Here is an 18,956-nt window from a genome sequence, read left to right on the forward strand (position 1 = left end):
CAAATTCAAGCTATCATCACTAGGATAAACTCAGAGTAGCTTTTTGGTTGGTTTCTGGATACTTAGCTTAATCGATCATGTAGTATTTGGAGAATAAATATGTCATTGAAATAAGTATAAAATTACTTTTTCCATATTCAAAATTTCATTTTGAAATTTACTCCAAGAACTTACTTTCAGACTTACCCTGAATATATTTTTCACTAACACACATTACATTATCCTGAGAGGGAATGAACAGTCAACTAAAGGTCTGTTTCTCTTCCTTTTTGATTTGGTTGAGTAAATAAGCCAAATATCACCGTGACTATAAGCTGATCACGTGGCCTTGTCGACCACGCTCCGATCAACATGCAATTGTTTCTCTCGTTGACTTCATGGAACTTCTGTTTCTTCACCTTTTATATGGTGAATTATACTGATTTATCATCAGCAAATTGTTCACGCCTCAATGTCGGCTGCGGCATCTAATCTCTATAACCAGTGATTCACTTCAAACAGATTCGATTTATCGGATTGTTTTTTATGATTGGTCATCCTATAATTGTTTCTACTGAAAGCGGTTTGTTTCTTATTTCATGGGTATTGCGTTTTCGACTTGATTGAAGCGAAATCATATTGACTTTGGGTGAGCACCAGTTACAACATCGTATTTATTTTATTTTAATGATGATTAGGATTTTAGGAAGCCATAGAAAGATAACCCTTTTTTGTACCTCTTGATTTTTTCTCAAAATCTCGACTTTTTTCTGGAGATCTCGCCATTCTCTTTCGAAACATCTATTAAAAATCAATTATTGTATGACGTCATGCAAGAAAAAATTGATTATATAATATTGTCGCCTCTATCATATTGATAACGTACAAATCAGCATTTCAGACATTTGTTATTTTTTTAAAACTTGCTCGTTATTGAATCTTGTATAGACTCATGAATAAATCTGTGTAGATAAACTATTTTTCACCCCGATGAGTAGGTAACTCGTAAATAATAACCAATATAAGTAGGTACTTTTCTCAAAGACGGATAGATTTGAATATTTATCGATATTCTGAAATTCACAATTGTCGTCGCAACTTTTGAAATCCCATAGCGACCTGTAACGAGAATATTGTTAGTGAAACTCAAGGCGACTTTTGAGAGAGAACTGCTTTGTACTCCCTTTATTTATTATTTCCGGAATGTAACATGAGTACCGATAGATGTTTATTATTTTTTAGGGAAACACATTTTTATTATATAAAAAATCACTGACAAATATTTTTTTCGTTATATTTAAGTTTTCACCAGATATCAAGATGTGATAGAAGTCTTGTTTATTTTATTTTTTTTTACTCTCATTCTAAATGACAATTCAAATTCCTCATAATAATGAAATGCACTTCCTTGATAAACAATACCATATAATCGGTGTTGAACGATGATAATTGAAATAGTTTGTTCAAACAATAAACAAACAATAGTTCGAGAAAAAACTATATAATAATATATCAAGAATTATCTGAATGATTTGAAAATTATTCTCATTATGTTTAGACAACAGGCGACTATGTTGTAAAATTAAATAAAAATATCAAAATATCCATTCAACTCTTGTGACGACGTGAAGTAATATACTGAAATGAAATCATACAAACCTGCAATTAATTTCTTCAATTCGAAATGATATTTGTAATGTTTCTAATACCACTTCAATTTATTTGGGTGGGATCGGCTGAAAAAGTATGGACAGTTATTGAAAAAACTTTTGCAACGCCTACTAATTAGAAAAACGTGTTGAAAATTGGCAAGGTGGAAGATATCACCAAAATACCTGTTGAATGTAACAAGTGATGAGTAAGTTATTCATTCAATGTATTCAAAAAAACTTCAAAGTGAGATTTTCACTAATATACAAGGTGTTCATCGAACATACGGTAAAAATTTAGGAAATTATTCTTTGGACTATTCTAAGGATTTTTTATGTCTAAGGATTTTTATGTTCTGATGATTTTTGATAGGACGTTTTGTTTCGAAGATACCGGGCTAAAAAGAATTTCGACAATAACAATTTTAGTAATTTTAAAATTATTAACGTAGCCGGAATAAAAGTATAGCGTACTACACTGGACCTACCAAGTGATGAAAAATCTAACAAATTCGTTGGTGCCTGTCAATAACACTCCGATTACTACAAACAGCTGCAGACATTCAATTTGAATAGTATGTCTCGTAAGTGATCATTTGTATGTGTCCTATAGGTTGAAACTGATTGACATTGTCTATTTGACGTGTATTTTCTGTAATTATTATTTAAAGTTTTGTTGGTGAAGTTCTCTATCATGAATAGCATTTATGACTTGCTGATGGCAACTCATTGGTAGCTAGGCGGTTATAGAGTGTACAATTTGCTAATCGTGATGTGCCTAAAAGATAAACCTTCCAAAGTATACATCCACGACTCTGTGAAACAGAAGCATTGAATCGAAATGGAGGACCAGGAAGCCCAATGACAATAAGAATGAAAGAAGTAGAAAAGAATGGCAAATACTTCAAATGTTAGTAACGGGACGATATGGAACATTTTTAGAGATGATTTGTTGTACCCATACCACATACAACAGGCACTTCTTTCTGCAGATTTTCTTCCATGTATTGTATTCTTATGAATACAATATACGGAAAAATGAGAAATAAAACTTTCTATGTTTTCAAACCACGTGTACTTGTAATTAACATTACTGCAGTATCGTCCTATGAGGACAGTTTCAAACAATTAACTGTTTATTGTATTCGTTTACTGTTTTCGTTCGAAAATGTCCTCATAGGGTGGAATTGCAGAACCGTCAGTTATACATACAAGTAATATAAAACCCTTGGAAATTTTATTTCTCATTTCTCATATGATCATCGTCTTCAACGTAGTAACAAGTACATCTATCAATTGAACAATACAATACTTCGCCAATTCTTATCCCAGAAAAGTTCTCAATAAAATAATTTTCAATACCAGCAATAATACAAATTCCGATGTAATCAACAGAAATATATGTAATGATACTTTACCTATCAATTTTTCTTATAAATCTATACCTAACCTTGGAAATGTATCTTCAAATATCATAAACCTATTTCATAATGAGCAAAATATCAAAATATGCCAAAAAATATTAAAACTATAAAGAATTTGAATACTAAATTGAAAGATAAAACGGATACTACCAAAAAGTCAAATGTGATTTATAACATTCCTTGTAACAACTTTAACTTGGATTATATTGGAACAACATCTAGAATTCTAGAATTGTTTTTTTGCCGACGTTTCGAATTTATTCAAATTCGGCAAAAAAAACAATTGTTTATTAAGAAAAAATTGTTCCTGTTACCCAACCAACCTTTCTTCAGAAGAATTATTGGATCACCAAACCAGTTAACTTATTATTAAGTCTTGAGAATTTAGAACATGACACATATTTTTAAAAAGAAGATTTTCAACGTTTCGAAACTATTTTTTGAATAGTTCTTCACCTGTTATTGAGCTCCACAGAGCTAAATCCTTTATTCGCGACACACTCTCTTGTAACATCCCGCAACTGAATAAGCATTTGGAAGAATACACCTATAAAATGAAAATCATACAGGTTTGCAGATGTTTCTTCAGCTTAACATATGATAAATGTAGAAGATAACCATAGTAAATATGCTGGTTTTTCTATCATCTTCATTACGTGAGCTAGGCAAAATTTCATCTCAGGAATTTTTTTCTGTAAATATTTTTCATCTGTATTTACGAAGTCAGAATTTACTATCAGCAATCATATATTCATGTATCAAAAATACATTAGTCATTTACTGGATAAAAAAACAGAAGAAAAACTGAAAAAATAATGTTTTTATTTGACAATTTTTGGCAATTTTAGATACGTCCTGCCCCTATTTGAGAAAACTTCCATACTCATAATGTGATAAGCGTAGACTCTCATATTAGGTACTGTCATACTCTGGGTGAGCCTTTGATCCAAGAAAGTTAAAAAGAAAATGTTTTAAATGAATCGAAGTTACTGATGAGAAACTCTTACATATTGCTTCAGGAAGTGATTTTCGAGCTTTTCATTTTTGGCTGCAAATTTTGGTAATAATTGGATACCAAACCAAGGAGCCAACCGTTGGCTGGCCAGGTCACCGGACCTAAAGCCTATGGACTTTTACCTCTGGGAAAGGTTGAAAGATCTCATTTTTCAATTGCCGACCAACTTTAGAAACACATTGGAAGCTTTTAAACATTTGATGGCTACTACTGGACAATTTCTTCTTCTAAAATACTCAACGAGGTATCAATAGTTATTGATGAAAAACTATTTTCTCATGAGACACCCCGTATAGTCCTGCATATTTCTATAGAGCTTAACATTACCTTTCCAAAAATGTAGCATACTTGATGTTTCGCTAGAGTCACGTTTGAAATATAGAGCTTTTAGGTTTTTTCATGTAGACTTTGAATCGCACACTTAGATCAAGTAGGCTTCGGATGACGTGGCAATAAAACAGAAAGAAATTGTTCAGTGGTAGCCATCAAATGTTGAAAAGTTTTCAGTTCGTATCTTAAATTGGTGGGCAATTGAAAAATAAGATCTTTCAACCTTCCCCAGAGGTAAAAGTCCATAAGCGTTAGGTCCGGTGACCTGGCCAGCCAACGGTTGGCTCCTTGGTTTGGTATCCAATTATTACCAAAATTTGCAGCCAAAAATTCTTGAAAATTGCAGCGGTGTGAGACGAAACCCTGTATTATTGAAAATATGTATTTCTGAGCTCCATTAGTGGCAATTCATCAAAAAAAATTCAAAATTTTGCCTTAAAATTTCTAAATAACTCTGAGATGTGAGAGTGTCATTATAAATTCACGGACCGGTAATTATACCCTCAAAAACAACTGCTCATATCTCTGCTCCACAATAGAATTGGGATTTTGTTGTGCCCAAGTATTAGAATTGTATCGGTTGAAAATTTCGGCACTGCTCACATAAGCTTCGTCTGGCCAAATACAATTTAACAAAAATCACGCATTTTGTTACAATTTTGCGGGAACCACTGTCAAAAAGCTTTATGGAGTTCAAAGTCTCCTGGTCCTGTATGACTAGAATTTTTGATTTTTCAAAATTCTCTCAACATTAGTTTTTCGCGTTGACGTTTGGGATTATTTCCAACAGCTCCCAAACGACTATTTCTTTCAACTCCTCATCCTTATTTGATTCCTATAACTTTGGACTTTTCTTTTCAAACTAAGCACCATCAATTAGGTTGAGTCGCAATCTTACGAAAATATCTCGAATAGGTTGTCTTGTTTCTTGATACCTCTCGTAATACAAAATGCTTGCTTGCTTATTTTTATAAAAAAGACTATGTGTTCAAAAATCTCTGTTTAAAATCTGTTTTTCCGTTAATCAGCTGTTGCCCCCATACAAACGACAACTCTCAGAAGTTGAGAAACTTGTGCGAGTTAAGGACTTACGAGGTCTTACCTTTTAACATGTGATTCCTAACACGCATCCCATTTTTCATAATTCTCATACTTTATACCGAATGTGTTTGATAATTGACCAAAAACCACTAATTGAAGAGCGTCTTCAAATCAAAATTTGACAGCTACCAGGGAAGATTCGCATTCTGTTTTATTACCGCATCGTCCAAAGCCTAGTTAATCAAAGTGTGCGTTTCAAAGTCTACATGGAAAAACCTTAAAGCTCTGTATTTCGAAGATGACTCAGACAAAACATCAAGTGTGGTACATTTTTGGAAAGGTAATTTTGAGCTCTATTGTAATATACAGAAATATACAATAACTATACATATCTCGTTTGAAAAAATAAGTTTTTTACACCACCGAGTTCTACGTAAAACGTACTTATGAAGTATTTTCATAGAAACAAGAAATTTTCGTCAGGAAAAAAGAAACAGTAACTTTTCGAAAATGCACATTTTCGAAAAGCATGCTGTAACTCATACGTGGTTTTCACCATTAAGTTCATCATAAAATTTGATTCTCAGATATAGTCATCAGTTTTCATCTATCTAGTTTGAAAACAGGAGTTTTCCTGTAAAACTGTTCAATTTGGCCCACTATGTACTAGAAGGAAAAGCGAACTCTTCTGGAAAGCCTTCTTATCAGCTTAATAAGCTATCATTCAGAAATGGTAGGTACGTAATTCGAAATCATGATTCATTAATGAACTGATAACACTCAAATACTACGCTATTCCGTTGTTCTTTTTCAAACAATGTCGCTCGTTTATATAAAATTGATTAGAACATTATTTGACAACTACTTTCCTTGAACACTTTCATATCGATAGCTATCTGTTGAATTCAAGTTTGTCTGATATATTACAGTGCTGTAATGTTTTCAAAAACAAATAACAACAAACTGTATCATACTTCAATGTTACACTCACGAATGCTACACTACAATGATGTTTCTGCATTCAATAGATACGTTACTAGTTCGAGTCCATCTATCATAATTCGATTTTTTTTTTGTTCTGTTGCTTGGGAGAACAATTCTTGCTTAAAATTTCATTCTCGACCAGAAGTTGAATCCTATCAATTGTAAGGTTAGTTTTTACTGAAAAACCTTCAATGAAAGCATTTATCATTTATCATAATGGAATGGTTTGGAAACTAAAAAGTATTGTCCAAGAAAAATGAGGAATTCAAATAGCCGGATTCCACTGAAAGGATAGTAATCATAAACAATACATTATTTCTTGTCAATAATAACTCGAAAAAATATTTATGTTTGAGATGCATATACTTTTCTGAACAATGAAATAAAATCTTTTCTCTTCTACACCTGATAAAAGATTGCCGCTTTTATGTTTTTACTGCGTAACTGATTAAACCCACTCTCAGGTAGCTGCTACTGATTTTCTATTGATTACAGAATCTGACCATGATTATTGTCTTTTTGGGTCAAGCCGCAAACACGGCGATTTTGGAGATTGTTACAATTATCACTGTTTTCGATTTCATGAGGGATGGAAGAACCTTGGGAATGTTAGGTAAAATATTTTTTGTATATATTCAATACTAGATTTTATCACTGCCTATATTTTACAGATCACCGGCTTTTGAAATTAAATTTCTGGAGAACCATTCCCACATTTTTCCATTTATATTTCACAAAAGAGATATACACAAATTCCTCCGATTCTCACGTGCCTCCTTGAAAAGTATTGTTTGAAAAACCTTTATTAACGGGACAATGTTTCTTGATTGATTTTTACCTCCAATTTTTAAATCCATGTCAATAAAGAATACAAGTCAAACTGAAAAGTTCACTCTAGAAAATTATTGGGTGATATAAACTATTTGAAACTATTTGAAAGTGACTTATGGTTTTGTTTTCATACTGAAAAGAATAGTTATTAAAAAAACTCCTTAGAGAAGGGTGACGTTTCGAAAAGCCCACATTTCCATTTTGAAAATCTTTTTATCATTTCCCGAGTTTCTTTTTCATAGGTATCAATTGTAGATGTTCAGTACATAGAACCTCATATTCCGTTCAAATTTATATTCCCAACTTCAATATTTCTTCTCGGTGATGGTAACCATGAACGACCCATTTACACATAGTAGGTCAAAATACACTTATCGTTAGAACCTATTAAAACTTCTTTCTTGCATTATGTGATTGCAATTTGATTTTGAAATGTATTCGTTCTATTGATAGTAATCCTATCATTTTATTATTTGTGAATCAAAGACGTTGTCCTTACTTTCCATTAGGAGGGTTTTATGCTCTTCTAATATGTTATAAATGAATTCTATTGTTTTTCAATAAATATTTCCGGGTTGTGTACGTTCGAGGAAAGATATCTATGTATTGGTTACTCTAAAAGTTGTATTGAGTTACTATTTTTATTCTGTACCTATTCGATAAATCTCTTGAAATAACATCATTCTAGTAAACTGAGCCTCATCGCTAAACAAGGACCTGTCAATTATCTTATTATTATTAATTATTCATCAACTAAGAGCCTATAGAATAATTCTCTCACCCATATCTAGCTTCTGAACTTTCTGCATACGGAATGAAAATACTTTTTTGTCGCTTGCGTATAGGGTAGAAGTACTAGTTAATGAACGGTACCAGTGAATAACCGATTTCGAACAAATTCGCGATTATTAAGATTATGTCGCATCTATTCTAACTCACCTAGATTTGCTATAGCAGTTCACTCTCTCTCTCTCTCTCTCTCTCTCTGTTTGTAGAAAATATTATTTGGTTCAGTTTCAGTGAAAGAACGATACAGTCGTTTTTGTTGGAACAGTTTCGATTAGTCCAGGTGTACTTGAACAACTGAAAAGAAGCCATGTAAGTAAGAATAGCACTCAATAAGGTTTTTCTACTTCAAAATTTTATAAAATTTCACTATAAGATGGGTGTTTATGATTTGGGATATTCAAGAGTCTATATAACCTCAAAAATTTGTATATTGGCGGGAAAAGCGAAAAATATTGTCGTTCATTTACTGGATCCCTTGTTTTCCCCACTAGGTAACAATACGTTAACACGTGCCACAGCATTATAAACCCTAAAAGCAACATCTTTGTATGTAGATCGATACGTCTGGTGAAAAAATGAAAATGAAATGCTGTCAGAACAGCTTTTAAGTTGCCGTTCATTCAATGGCTCAGACTGGTCCATTTAATGAACTTGGAAATTTCATTTATTGGCTCAGGCCGGCTGTACTTTGAATGAACGTGGAATTCAAATCTAAAATATTATATACCTATCATACAGGTTAGTTGATCTGTTTGTAATCTTCTTGAAAGGTCGGAGGATTATACAAAGAAGAATTATAGAAGATTTCAGTGTTCTAAAGACAGCCTTAAAGAAGCGCTGGAAAAGGTGAAACAAAATACACTTTCGATATGTGGTGCAAGTCGAAGTTATGGAATACCAAAAAGCAAACTCTTTAATAAGTTAAAAGGAAAGGTTCCTACAGTGCGGAAAATGGGACCCATCCCGATTTTAACGGCGGATGAGAAAAATCTACTAGAAAATTGGATTCTTTCGAAAGCAATTGTGGGATTTCTCATGCACTCTGATGAGGTAAAAGACTCTGTCCAACGTGTTTTGAAAACAGTTCAACGAATAAATCCATTTGTGGATGACAGGCCTGGTCGCAAATGGTTCAAATTATTTTTGCAAAGACACCCAAAAATAACCATTCGAAATACTGGAATTATTTCTAAGTCTCGAGCAGCAGTAACTGAAGAAGCTATTAACCATTCGAAATACTGAAATTATTTCTAAGTCTCGAGCAGCAGTAACTGAAGAAGCTATTAGAGGTTGGTTTTGGGAATTATATGAGTATTTGCATGTTGAAAATTGCACAGATATACTAAATGAGCCAAGCAGAATTTTAAATGCGGATGAGACAGGTCTGCAGACTTGTCCTGAAAGTGCCAAGGTTTTGGGTCCCAAAAATTACCGAAATTTTTATGAAATTGCAAGTGGCCCGGAAAAGGATTCCATCATTGTACTTTGTACCTTCTCTGCGTCATGTGCATCCATTCCTCCGATGATCATATACCCCTACAAACGCATTCCAAGAGATATAGCACAGAATAATCCTGAGAATTGGGGCATTGGACGTTCTGATAGCGGCTGGATGACCAGTGCAATATTTTACGAGTTTATTGCAAATATTTTTTCTCCATGGCTAGATGAACACAAAGTGAAACGTCCAATTTTATTATTACTGGATGGACACAAGTCACACATAAATATGGAACTACACAATTATTGTGTGCAAAAATAAATCATGTTGTACTGTCTCTGGTCAAATGCCACTCATATACTTCAGCCATGTGATGTAGCGGTTTTCAAATCGCTAAAAGTACAGTGGAAACTCGAGTACAGTGGAAACTCGAGGTTCAAAAATATAAGCAGGAAACTACTGAGTCTATAACAAAAAATACATTTGCCCCAATTTTCCATAGAGCTAACGAAGAGGCGATAAATCCAGAAATAATTAAAAATGGGTTCCGAAAGTGTGGTTTATATCCATTTAACGCTGCTGCTGTGAATTATTCTCAATACATTTCCACCCGAAGACTAGAACTAGCAAACCACCAGTCCCAGGATGTATTTCTAGCAGTAGATGAATACAAAAGTGCTCTAAAAGTTCTTGAATTCCACACAAATCCCAACCTCTTATCTGAGTTCGAAAATATCATGCGGGAAAAAATCCACTGATAAATCTCCTTTATATGACTTTTGGAAAATTTGTCAGGAACGCAGTTGTAGTGGCGAAAAAACTATACAAAATGACCTGGTTGAGATTCCTGAAAATGATTCCGATGCTACACAAATGCTAGAATTATCGACTATAGAAGATTTACCAACCAACTACAATAAAAATGACCTGGTTGAGATTCCTGAAAATGATTCCGAGGCTATACAGATGCTAGAATTACCGACTATAGAAGATTTACCAACCAACTACAATAATAATTGTATATATACAGCTGAAGAACTAATGAAATTTCCACTAGAAATCGATGGTTCCCTTTTTGAAACAAGTGAATTGGAAAATGAAAATACGAACAGCAACAAAGTAGAATCAACGGTATCTGCCGAGCTACTTAGCGAAACCAGTATCTGTATTTTAGAAAAAAGTAAAAATTACATTTATGAAGAATCACCAAATATGATCATCGATGTAGTTAACTCTATATTAGATGATATTATTGACGCCGTATTTGAAAATGTTCACGATGAAAACAATATCACTAATGAAGCCAAAACTATCCAAGTGGATGATTCTGAGAATCAGAAAATAATAGTGCACAGTAATTTAAAAATACTAACAAATGTATGGTCTCAATATTTGCACTGGCCAATAATCGAAAAAACACGGACAAAAAAACTCCAATGGCACCTATGCCCTCTGCAATTAAATCGAAGAAATGGAAAGAATATACACAGACAAAAGATGCTGAAAAAAAAGGGAAGACTTGATTCTGAAAAGGAAAGCCATGAGGGAGACTAAGAAGCAAGAGAAGGAAAAGAACAAATCACAGTTTCCTAGAAAGAGGAACTAATGTTCTACCTGAACAAAATGGCAACTTAAAATTCAATTTCTTACCCTAGGTACTCATATAACACCGTCAATAACTAAAAAGGAAAAAACAAACTCAATGGAGACCAATGCATCTGAAATAATAAGTGACAATTCGAAAGAAGTTGCAGAAAATGGGAAATATGTTTTACAAGAAATAGGTGAAAAGGTATATTTAGACCACGTTTGAGTTTGACTATCACTTTTTCGGGATCAACTATTATGAAAAAGTGCATAAGAAAGAACAAGTTAAGAAGTTAACTGGCATCTGATGTGTCTACAACAGTAGAACATGATTATGGACAAATTACCATAGGTTCTTATGTAATAGTCAGATACCAGAAGAAGTACTTTCCTGGCATTGTCACCAATATGAAAGACGATGAATATGAGGTTAAAGCTATGGCCCCACTTAGCTCCAATTTGTTCAAATGGCCGGTTCCTGAAGACCAAATTTGGTACAATAAAAATAAGATTTTGAACAAACTTGAATGCTATGAAAGTCAAGAAATTAGCAAATATAACTAATCTTTATGCTATACTTATAATACATTGTATTTGTTCTTTGCAATATATGTCGGGTTATTGATTTTTATGCCATTCTCTCATTTATTCAGAAATCTATTTACTCACCAGACCAAAACGATATTTGTCTTGGAGTTTTCAGCTCCTGGCGAGACGAATATCGTCAGAAAAGAGGAGGAAAAACGGATAAAATATCGAGATTTTCTGTTCGAACTCCGCAGACTCTATCCAGATCACTCTGTCAAGATGGTCGTTCTGATTGTTGGAGTCGTTGGTGGAATGATGTCTTCTCTACTCTCGAATCTCAAAATCATACCGGCTTGCCGCACTAAGGCAGAAATCTTAGCCGCACAGATGCAGAAGGCTGTCATTCTTGGCTCACTGCGTTTGCTCAGGGCACATGATTCTCAGACCCAATGATCACTTACCCCACGGTGTGGGGAGTGGTCATTGGTTGATTATGCTGGCGCGCCCTCCCGAAGGTATCGGGGCTTCGGGGGATAGGGCCTGACCAGCGCACACTACGGTGAAAAAAATAATAATAATAATAATAATAATAACCTCAAAATCATACCGGCTTGCCGCACTAAGGCAGAAATCTTAGCCGCACAGATGCAGAAGGCTGTCATTCTTGGCTCACTGCGTTTGCTCAGGGCACATGATTCTCGGACCCAATGATCACTTACCCCACGGTGTGGGGAGTGGTCATTGGTTGATTATGCTGGCGCGCCCTCCCGAATGTATCGGGGCTTCGGGGGATAGGGCCTGACCAGCGCACACTACGGTGAAAAAAAAAAAAAAAAAAATAATAATAATACCGTCTTTATTATCTTCTAATACATTCAAATCAAATTAATCATGTACAGTTCATTTATTATAAGAAGACAAAAAGCGAACTTCAATTTACATGATGACAAGTCATCATTCAATTGCTCTTCCACTTAACCTCAAAAATGTCGCCTAGTACGCAAAGGAATAAACAAAAAGAATTTTTAAATATCTTAAAATATTATGACTATTTATAAATTTGTAATAGGTAGGTAGCTATTGGGTCATTAATAGTTTGAAGATAAAAAGAATCGTTTGAAATTGATATTGAAATGATTGAAGTCATCTTGTTTCATGGGCTCGGGAATATCATTATAAATTGCACAGATCTGGTAACTGAAACTCCTTCTAAAGAACTCTGTGCGAAAGGATGGCGGAGTTAGTCGGCCTTTATACCTTACATTAATATTATGCACATCAGTTCTAAAAGTGATTTTCTGGTGTAAGTAAGAAGGCATTTTACTATTAATTATTTTGTGAAACAAAGTTGCAGCATGTAACACTCTCCTGTCGTTCATATTTAACCAGCCGGTATCCTTCAGTTTATGTAATATTCTTTCTCTTCTTCTTATACCAAAAATTAACCGTAGGCAGGAATTCTGAACTTTTTGTATCTTTTTCTTGAATTGGTTGGTTAAACATGGACCATACAAAACATCAGCATAATTGAGTATAGATAAAACTAATGATTCGCACAAATTCGCCTTCACCTTCATGGGTAGGAAGTTTCGGTGTTCATATATAATTTTGAGTGAATAATATGCACGCCGAATAAACTGATTAACCTGGCTTTCGAATGTCAAGTCCTTATCTAAAATGATGCCCAGGCTTTTGGCTTCTGGGACAACCCCAAGTACATGATCATTTACTACTACTTTCACAGATTTGCAAATATCATTTCTAGGGCCTTTTGGTCCGAAAACAATAACATTGGATTTACTACAATTTATATTTAAGCAGTGATCAGAAGCATTTTTCACAAATAATTTTGAGTCATTACAAATGTATATTACAAAATTTTAAACATTTTGCAAGTTGAGATGTGTAGATAGCAAACAAAAGGGGTCCCAAAATAGAGCCCTGTGGCACTCCACATGTCAACTTCAAATATTGTGAGCTGTTTCCTTCTATGGTAACCTTTTGTTGACGGTTGGTGAGATACGATCTGATTAGTGATATAGCATTTTTAGAGAGTCCTATATAGCCAAGAATTAATAACATTAAATCGAAGTTTATAGTATCGAACGCTCTACTGAAATCAAGAAGTACCAATACTGTATTATTTTTTTCGTCACGTGCTCTTATAATATCGTCCACTATATGCAACAAAGCAGTTGTACAACTATGTCCTTTACGAAATCCGGATTGAGTTATTGGAAGTATAGAGAAATTGTCAATGTGTTCTTTCAACTGAACTTCAATAGCTCTTTCAAGAACTTTTGACAAAGGTGGTAATAAACTAATGGCACGTAGGTCTTTGTATTCTGATGGATTATTTTTTTTGAACAACTTTTACAATTGCTTTCTTCCATACCGTGGGAAAAATATTATTTTTCAGACAAAAATTCACAATATGTGTTACAATGATGAGTTAACTAGTTTAGTAATCCAATAATTCTTCTGAAGAAAGTATTTGATAAAAATAACTGCGTAGGGTAGAAGCACCAGTAAATGAACGGTTAAGGCATTGTTAATTTTCAAATCATCATAATTATTACATCATAATAAATATTTCCGTCAACCAACTTTCTTTGTGATGCTGAAATAACCAATTTTCAGAATTTATTATTAAATTTCAGTTAATGCAATGTAATGCAACAAAATCAAAATTGAATGTAATTAAGGCATGAATCCCTAGTAAATGAACGCCCAATCCCAGTAAATAAACTCACATGATCTAGTGAATGAACAGAGTAAATAGATTTCTGAATAAATAAGAGAATGGCATAAAAATCAATAAACCGGCATATATTGCAAAGAACAAATACAATGTATTATAAGTATAGCATAAAGATTAGTTATAAATGCTAATTTCTTGACATTCATAGCATTCAAGTTTTTTTCAAAATCGGTGGTAAAATTGCTTCCATGATCTGATTTTTATTGTACCAAATTTGGTCTTTAGGAACCGGCCATTTGAACAAATTGGAGCTAAGTGGGGCCATAGCTTTAACCTTATATTCATCGTCTTCCATACTGGTAACAATGCCAGGAAAGTACTTCTTCTGGTATCTGACTATTACATAAGAACCTATGTTAATTTGTCCATAATCATGTTCTACTGTTGTAGACACATCAGATGCCAGTTAACTTCTCAACTTGTTCTTTCTTATGCCCTTTTTCATAATAGTTGATCCTGAAAAAGTGATAGTCAAACTCAAAACGTGGTCTAAATATACCTGTTCACCTATTTCTTGTAAAACATATTTCCCATTTTCTGCAAATTCTTTCGAATTGTCACTTATTATTTCAGATGCATTGGTCTCCCCTGAGTTTGTTTTTTTCTTTTTAGTTATTGACGGTGTTATATGAGTACCTACGGTAAGAAATTGAATTTTAGGTTGCCATTTTGTTCAGGTAGAACAGTGGTTCCTAACCTGGTGGTAATTACCCCCGCAGGGGTAAAACGGAGATTCTAAGGGGGTAACACGGGATGGCACGAAATAGTATTAAAATAGCAATAAACAAAATAATAGTACGGTAAACGGTAGCACGGCGCTCTCATGCTCGCGGCTGACGGCGACGGCGGCGGGTGAGCTGCGGTGTGGGAGGGGTGAAGCATGACTAGCGGCGGGCCGGACAGGCGGCGATGTTCATTTTGTTCACCTAAGCTTAGGAAGAACACGCATTTTATTTGTTCCGCCGCGCATTGCAGAAATCGTATTTTTGAATTGTTTAAATTCAAAGGTAAGCAGTGTTTGTTAATATCGTCACGTTAATATTGTCACGAGTGATTTGTTTACGTAGGTATGTATTAGTTGATTTTTGTTTTAGGTACCTACAGGTGTTTTTGACATGGCTTCTACTTCATCTGGCAAAAAGCGCACTTATAAAGAAGCATTTCTACAATGGGGTTTCACAAGCATCGTAGACAAAAATATAGAAAAGCCTCAGTGTGTTTTATGTAATAAAGTGCTTAATCCAGAAAGCATGAAACCGAGCAAATTAAAAGAACATTTTGCTAAAGTTCACAAGGAGTTCGCAGATAAAAATATAGATTTTTTTAAGAAAAAGGAGAGGATTCTGAAGTCTTCCCGCATGGATTCTACAGGCAATATACAGAAAGCAAATGAATCATGCCTTCAAGCTTCATACAAAATTGCTTATCGCATCGCACGTAATAAAAAACCACACACTATAGGAGAGGACCTCATCAAACCTTGCTTGTTAGATGCAGTAGCACTTGTTATTGGTGAGCAACATGTAGCTAAGATTAAACAAATCTCACTCTCAAACACTACTATTCAAAGTCGCATATGTGAAATGAGTGCCGATATTCTAGCAACCGTTATTTCTGAAATAAAGGAAAGTCCTATGTTTGCGCTGCAGTTGGACGAGTCCACAGATGTTGCTTCGTGTTCACAATTATTGGTGTTTACACGATACATTAAAGATGATGATGTAAAGGAGGAATATTTGTTCTGCAAGTCTTTGCCCACTACTACTCGCGGCGAAGACGTATTTCAAACGCTAAAAGAGTTTATTGAGGAAAATGGCCTAGACTGGTTGAAGCTGATTGGTACTTGTACAGACGGGGCGCCTTCCATGATGGGCATCCGTTCTGGTTTTCAGGCACTCGTGAAACAAGTTGCTCCTCAAGTTTTCGGCTATCATTGCTTGATACACCGTTACGCTTTGGCTGTGAAAACGCTTCCACCAGATTTGCTAAACACGTTGAGTGACATAGTAAAAATTGTTAATCATATTCGAGGCAGCGCTACTAACTCAAGATTATTCAAAGTTTTGTGCGATGAAGTTGGTGCTACATTTAATGCTCTTTTGTACCATACAGAGGTACGTTGGTTATCAAGAGGCAAAGTTCTAAGTAGGGTTTACGAATTACGAGAAGAAATTGGATTGTTTTTTGAAAATCAGAGAACACAAAAAGAAAAAGAATATTATGCAAAAATTAAAGACCAAACATTTATTCTAAAAATGGCGTACCTTGCTGATTTTTTCACTGAAATTAATAGTCTGAATATTTCACTGCAAGGAAATGAAACGAATATTTTGACGTTGCAGGATAAAATCGCAAGTTTTTTGCGCAAATTGGAACTTTACCAACGCAGAGTTCAAGCTGGTGATGTGTCAATGTTTACACAACTAAGTAAGCAATTAGTAAATAATAAACAAGAGAAAATCACGTTTGAAAATTCCGTGGTTCAACATTTAACTGCCGTGATAGACTCACTGCAGCAATATTTTCCGAACATGGACAGTCGTGAGTCCTACTCCTGGATTTTAAGACCATTTTCTACTTGCGTCGATATTTTCAAGGACGAAGATGAGTCAGCGAAAGTAGAGTTTCTCGGGCTGCGTGAGAATAACTCATTGTAAGTTGATTTTCAAAATGATAAACTAAGCACATTTTGGCGAAAAGCAGCTGCAGAATATCCCATTATAGCTGACAGAGCTTTAAAAATGTTGATTCCATTTGCTACAACTTACAGATGTGAAACTGGTTTCTCAACTCTTGTTACATTAAAAACAAAAGCCAGAAACCGTCTGAATGTTGAGCATGACATGAGATGCGCGTTGAGTGAAACCGAACCTAATATTGTCAAACTTGCGAATGCAAAGCAATTTCAACCTTCACACTAGTTAACTCCAAGATTTACATATTACTTTACTTTACTAGTTACCTAAACGTGCAATTTCTTAGAATTTAGTTAGATAATAAACATATTTTCGTTCGAATTTGTGTGGTTTTAATTATTTTAAATTGGCTAGGGGTAAACTCAATTCCCATACTTGTTCACAGGGGTAGTGACATTGAAAATGTTAGGAACCACTGAGGTAGAACATTAGTTCCTCTTTCTAGGAAACTGTGATTTGTTCTTTTCCTTCTCTTGCTTCTTAGTCTCCCTCATGGCTTTCCTTTTCAGAATCAAGTCTTCCCTTTTTTTTCAGCATCTTTTGTCTGTGTATATTCTTTCCATTTCTTCGATGTAATTGCAGAGGGCATAGGTGCCATTGGAGTTTTTTTTTGTCCGTGTTTTTTCGATTATTGGCCAGTGCAAATATTGAGACCATACATTTGTTAGTATTTTTAAATTACTGTGCACTATTATTTTCTGATTCTCAGAATCATCCACTTGGATAGTTTTGGCTTCATTAGTGATATTGTTTTCATCGTGAACATTTTCAAATACGGCGTCAATAATATCATCTAATATAGAGTTAACTACATCGATGCTCATATTTGGTGATTCTTCATAAATGTAATTTTTACTTTTTTCTAAAATACAGATACTGGTTTCGCTAAGTAGCTCGGCAGATACCTTTGATTCTACTTTGTTGCTGTTCGTATTTTCATTTTCCAATTCACTTGTTTCAAAAAGGGAACCATCGATTTCTAGTGGAAATTTCATTAGTTCTTCAGCTGTATATATACAATTATTATTGTAGTTGGTTGGTAAATCTTCTATAGTCGGTAATTCTAGTATTTATATAGCTTCGGAATCATTTTCAGGAATCTCAACCAGGTCATTTTTATTGTAGTTGGTTGGTAAATCTTCTATAGTCGATAATTCTAGCATTTGTATAGCATCGGAATCATTTTCAGGAATCTCAACCAAGTCATTTTGTATAGTTTTTTCACCACTACAACTGCGTTCCGACAAATTTTCCAAAAATCATATAAAGGAGATTTATCAGTGGATTTTTTCCCGCACGATATTTTCGAACTCAGATAAGAGGTTGGGATTTGTGTGGAATTCAAGAACTTTTAGAGCACTTTTGTATTCATCTACTGCTAGAAATACATCCTGGGACTGGTGATTTGCTAGTTCTAGTCTTCGGGTGGAAATGCATTGAGAATAATTCACAGCAGCAGCGTTAAATGGATATAAACCACACTTTCAGAACCCATTTTTAATTATTTCTGAATTTATCGCCTCTTCGTTAGCTCTATGGAAAATTGGGGCAAATGTATTTTTTGTTATAGACTTAGTAGTTTCCTGCTTATATTTTTGAACCTCGAGTTTCCACTGTACTTTTAGCGATTTGAAAACCGCTACATCACATGGATGAAGTATATGAGTGGCATTTGGCAAGAGACAGTACAACATGATTTGTTTTTGTAAACAATAATTGTGTAATTCCACATTTATGTGTGACTTGTGTCCATCCAGTAATAATAAAATTGGACATTTTACTTTGTGTATCATCCAGCCACTATTAGAACGTCCAATGCCCCGATTCTCAGGAATATTCTGTGCTATATCTCTTGGAATGCGTTTGTAGGGGTATATGATCATCGGAGGAATGGATGCACA

General features: G+C 34.4%; 1 protein-coding gene across 1 annotated transcript; it reads left to right on the forward strand.

The window, feature by feature from the left end:
* Positions 1-15,474: 15,474 nt before the first annotated feature.
* LOC141486733 (zinc finger BED domain-containing protein 5-like) lies at positions 15,475-17,016 on the forward strand. The gene has a single exon (XM_074185238.1). It carries the CDS (start codon positions 15,475-15,477, stop codon positions 17,014-17,016), a length of 1,542 nt encoding a protein of 513 aa, XP_074041339.1.
* The last annotated feature ends 1,940 nt before the right edge of the window (positions 17,017-18,956 follow it).

This window comes from Leptinotarsa decemlineata, unplaced genomic scaffold (genome assembly GCF_025532065.1).
Source record: "Leptinotarsa decemlineata unplaced genomic scaffold, Ldec_3_MD MMD2_tig00026369_RagTag_RagTag, whole genome shotgun sequence".
Taxonomy (NCBI): Eukaryota; Metazoa; Arthropoda; class Insecta; order Coleoptera; family Chrysomelidae; genus Leptinotarsa; species Leptinotarsa decemlineata.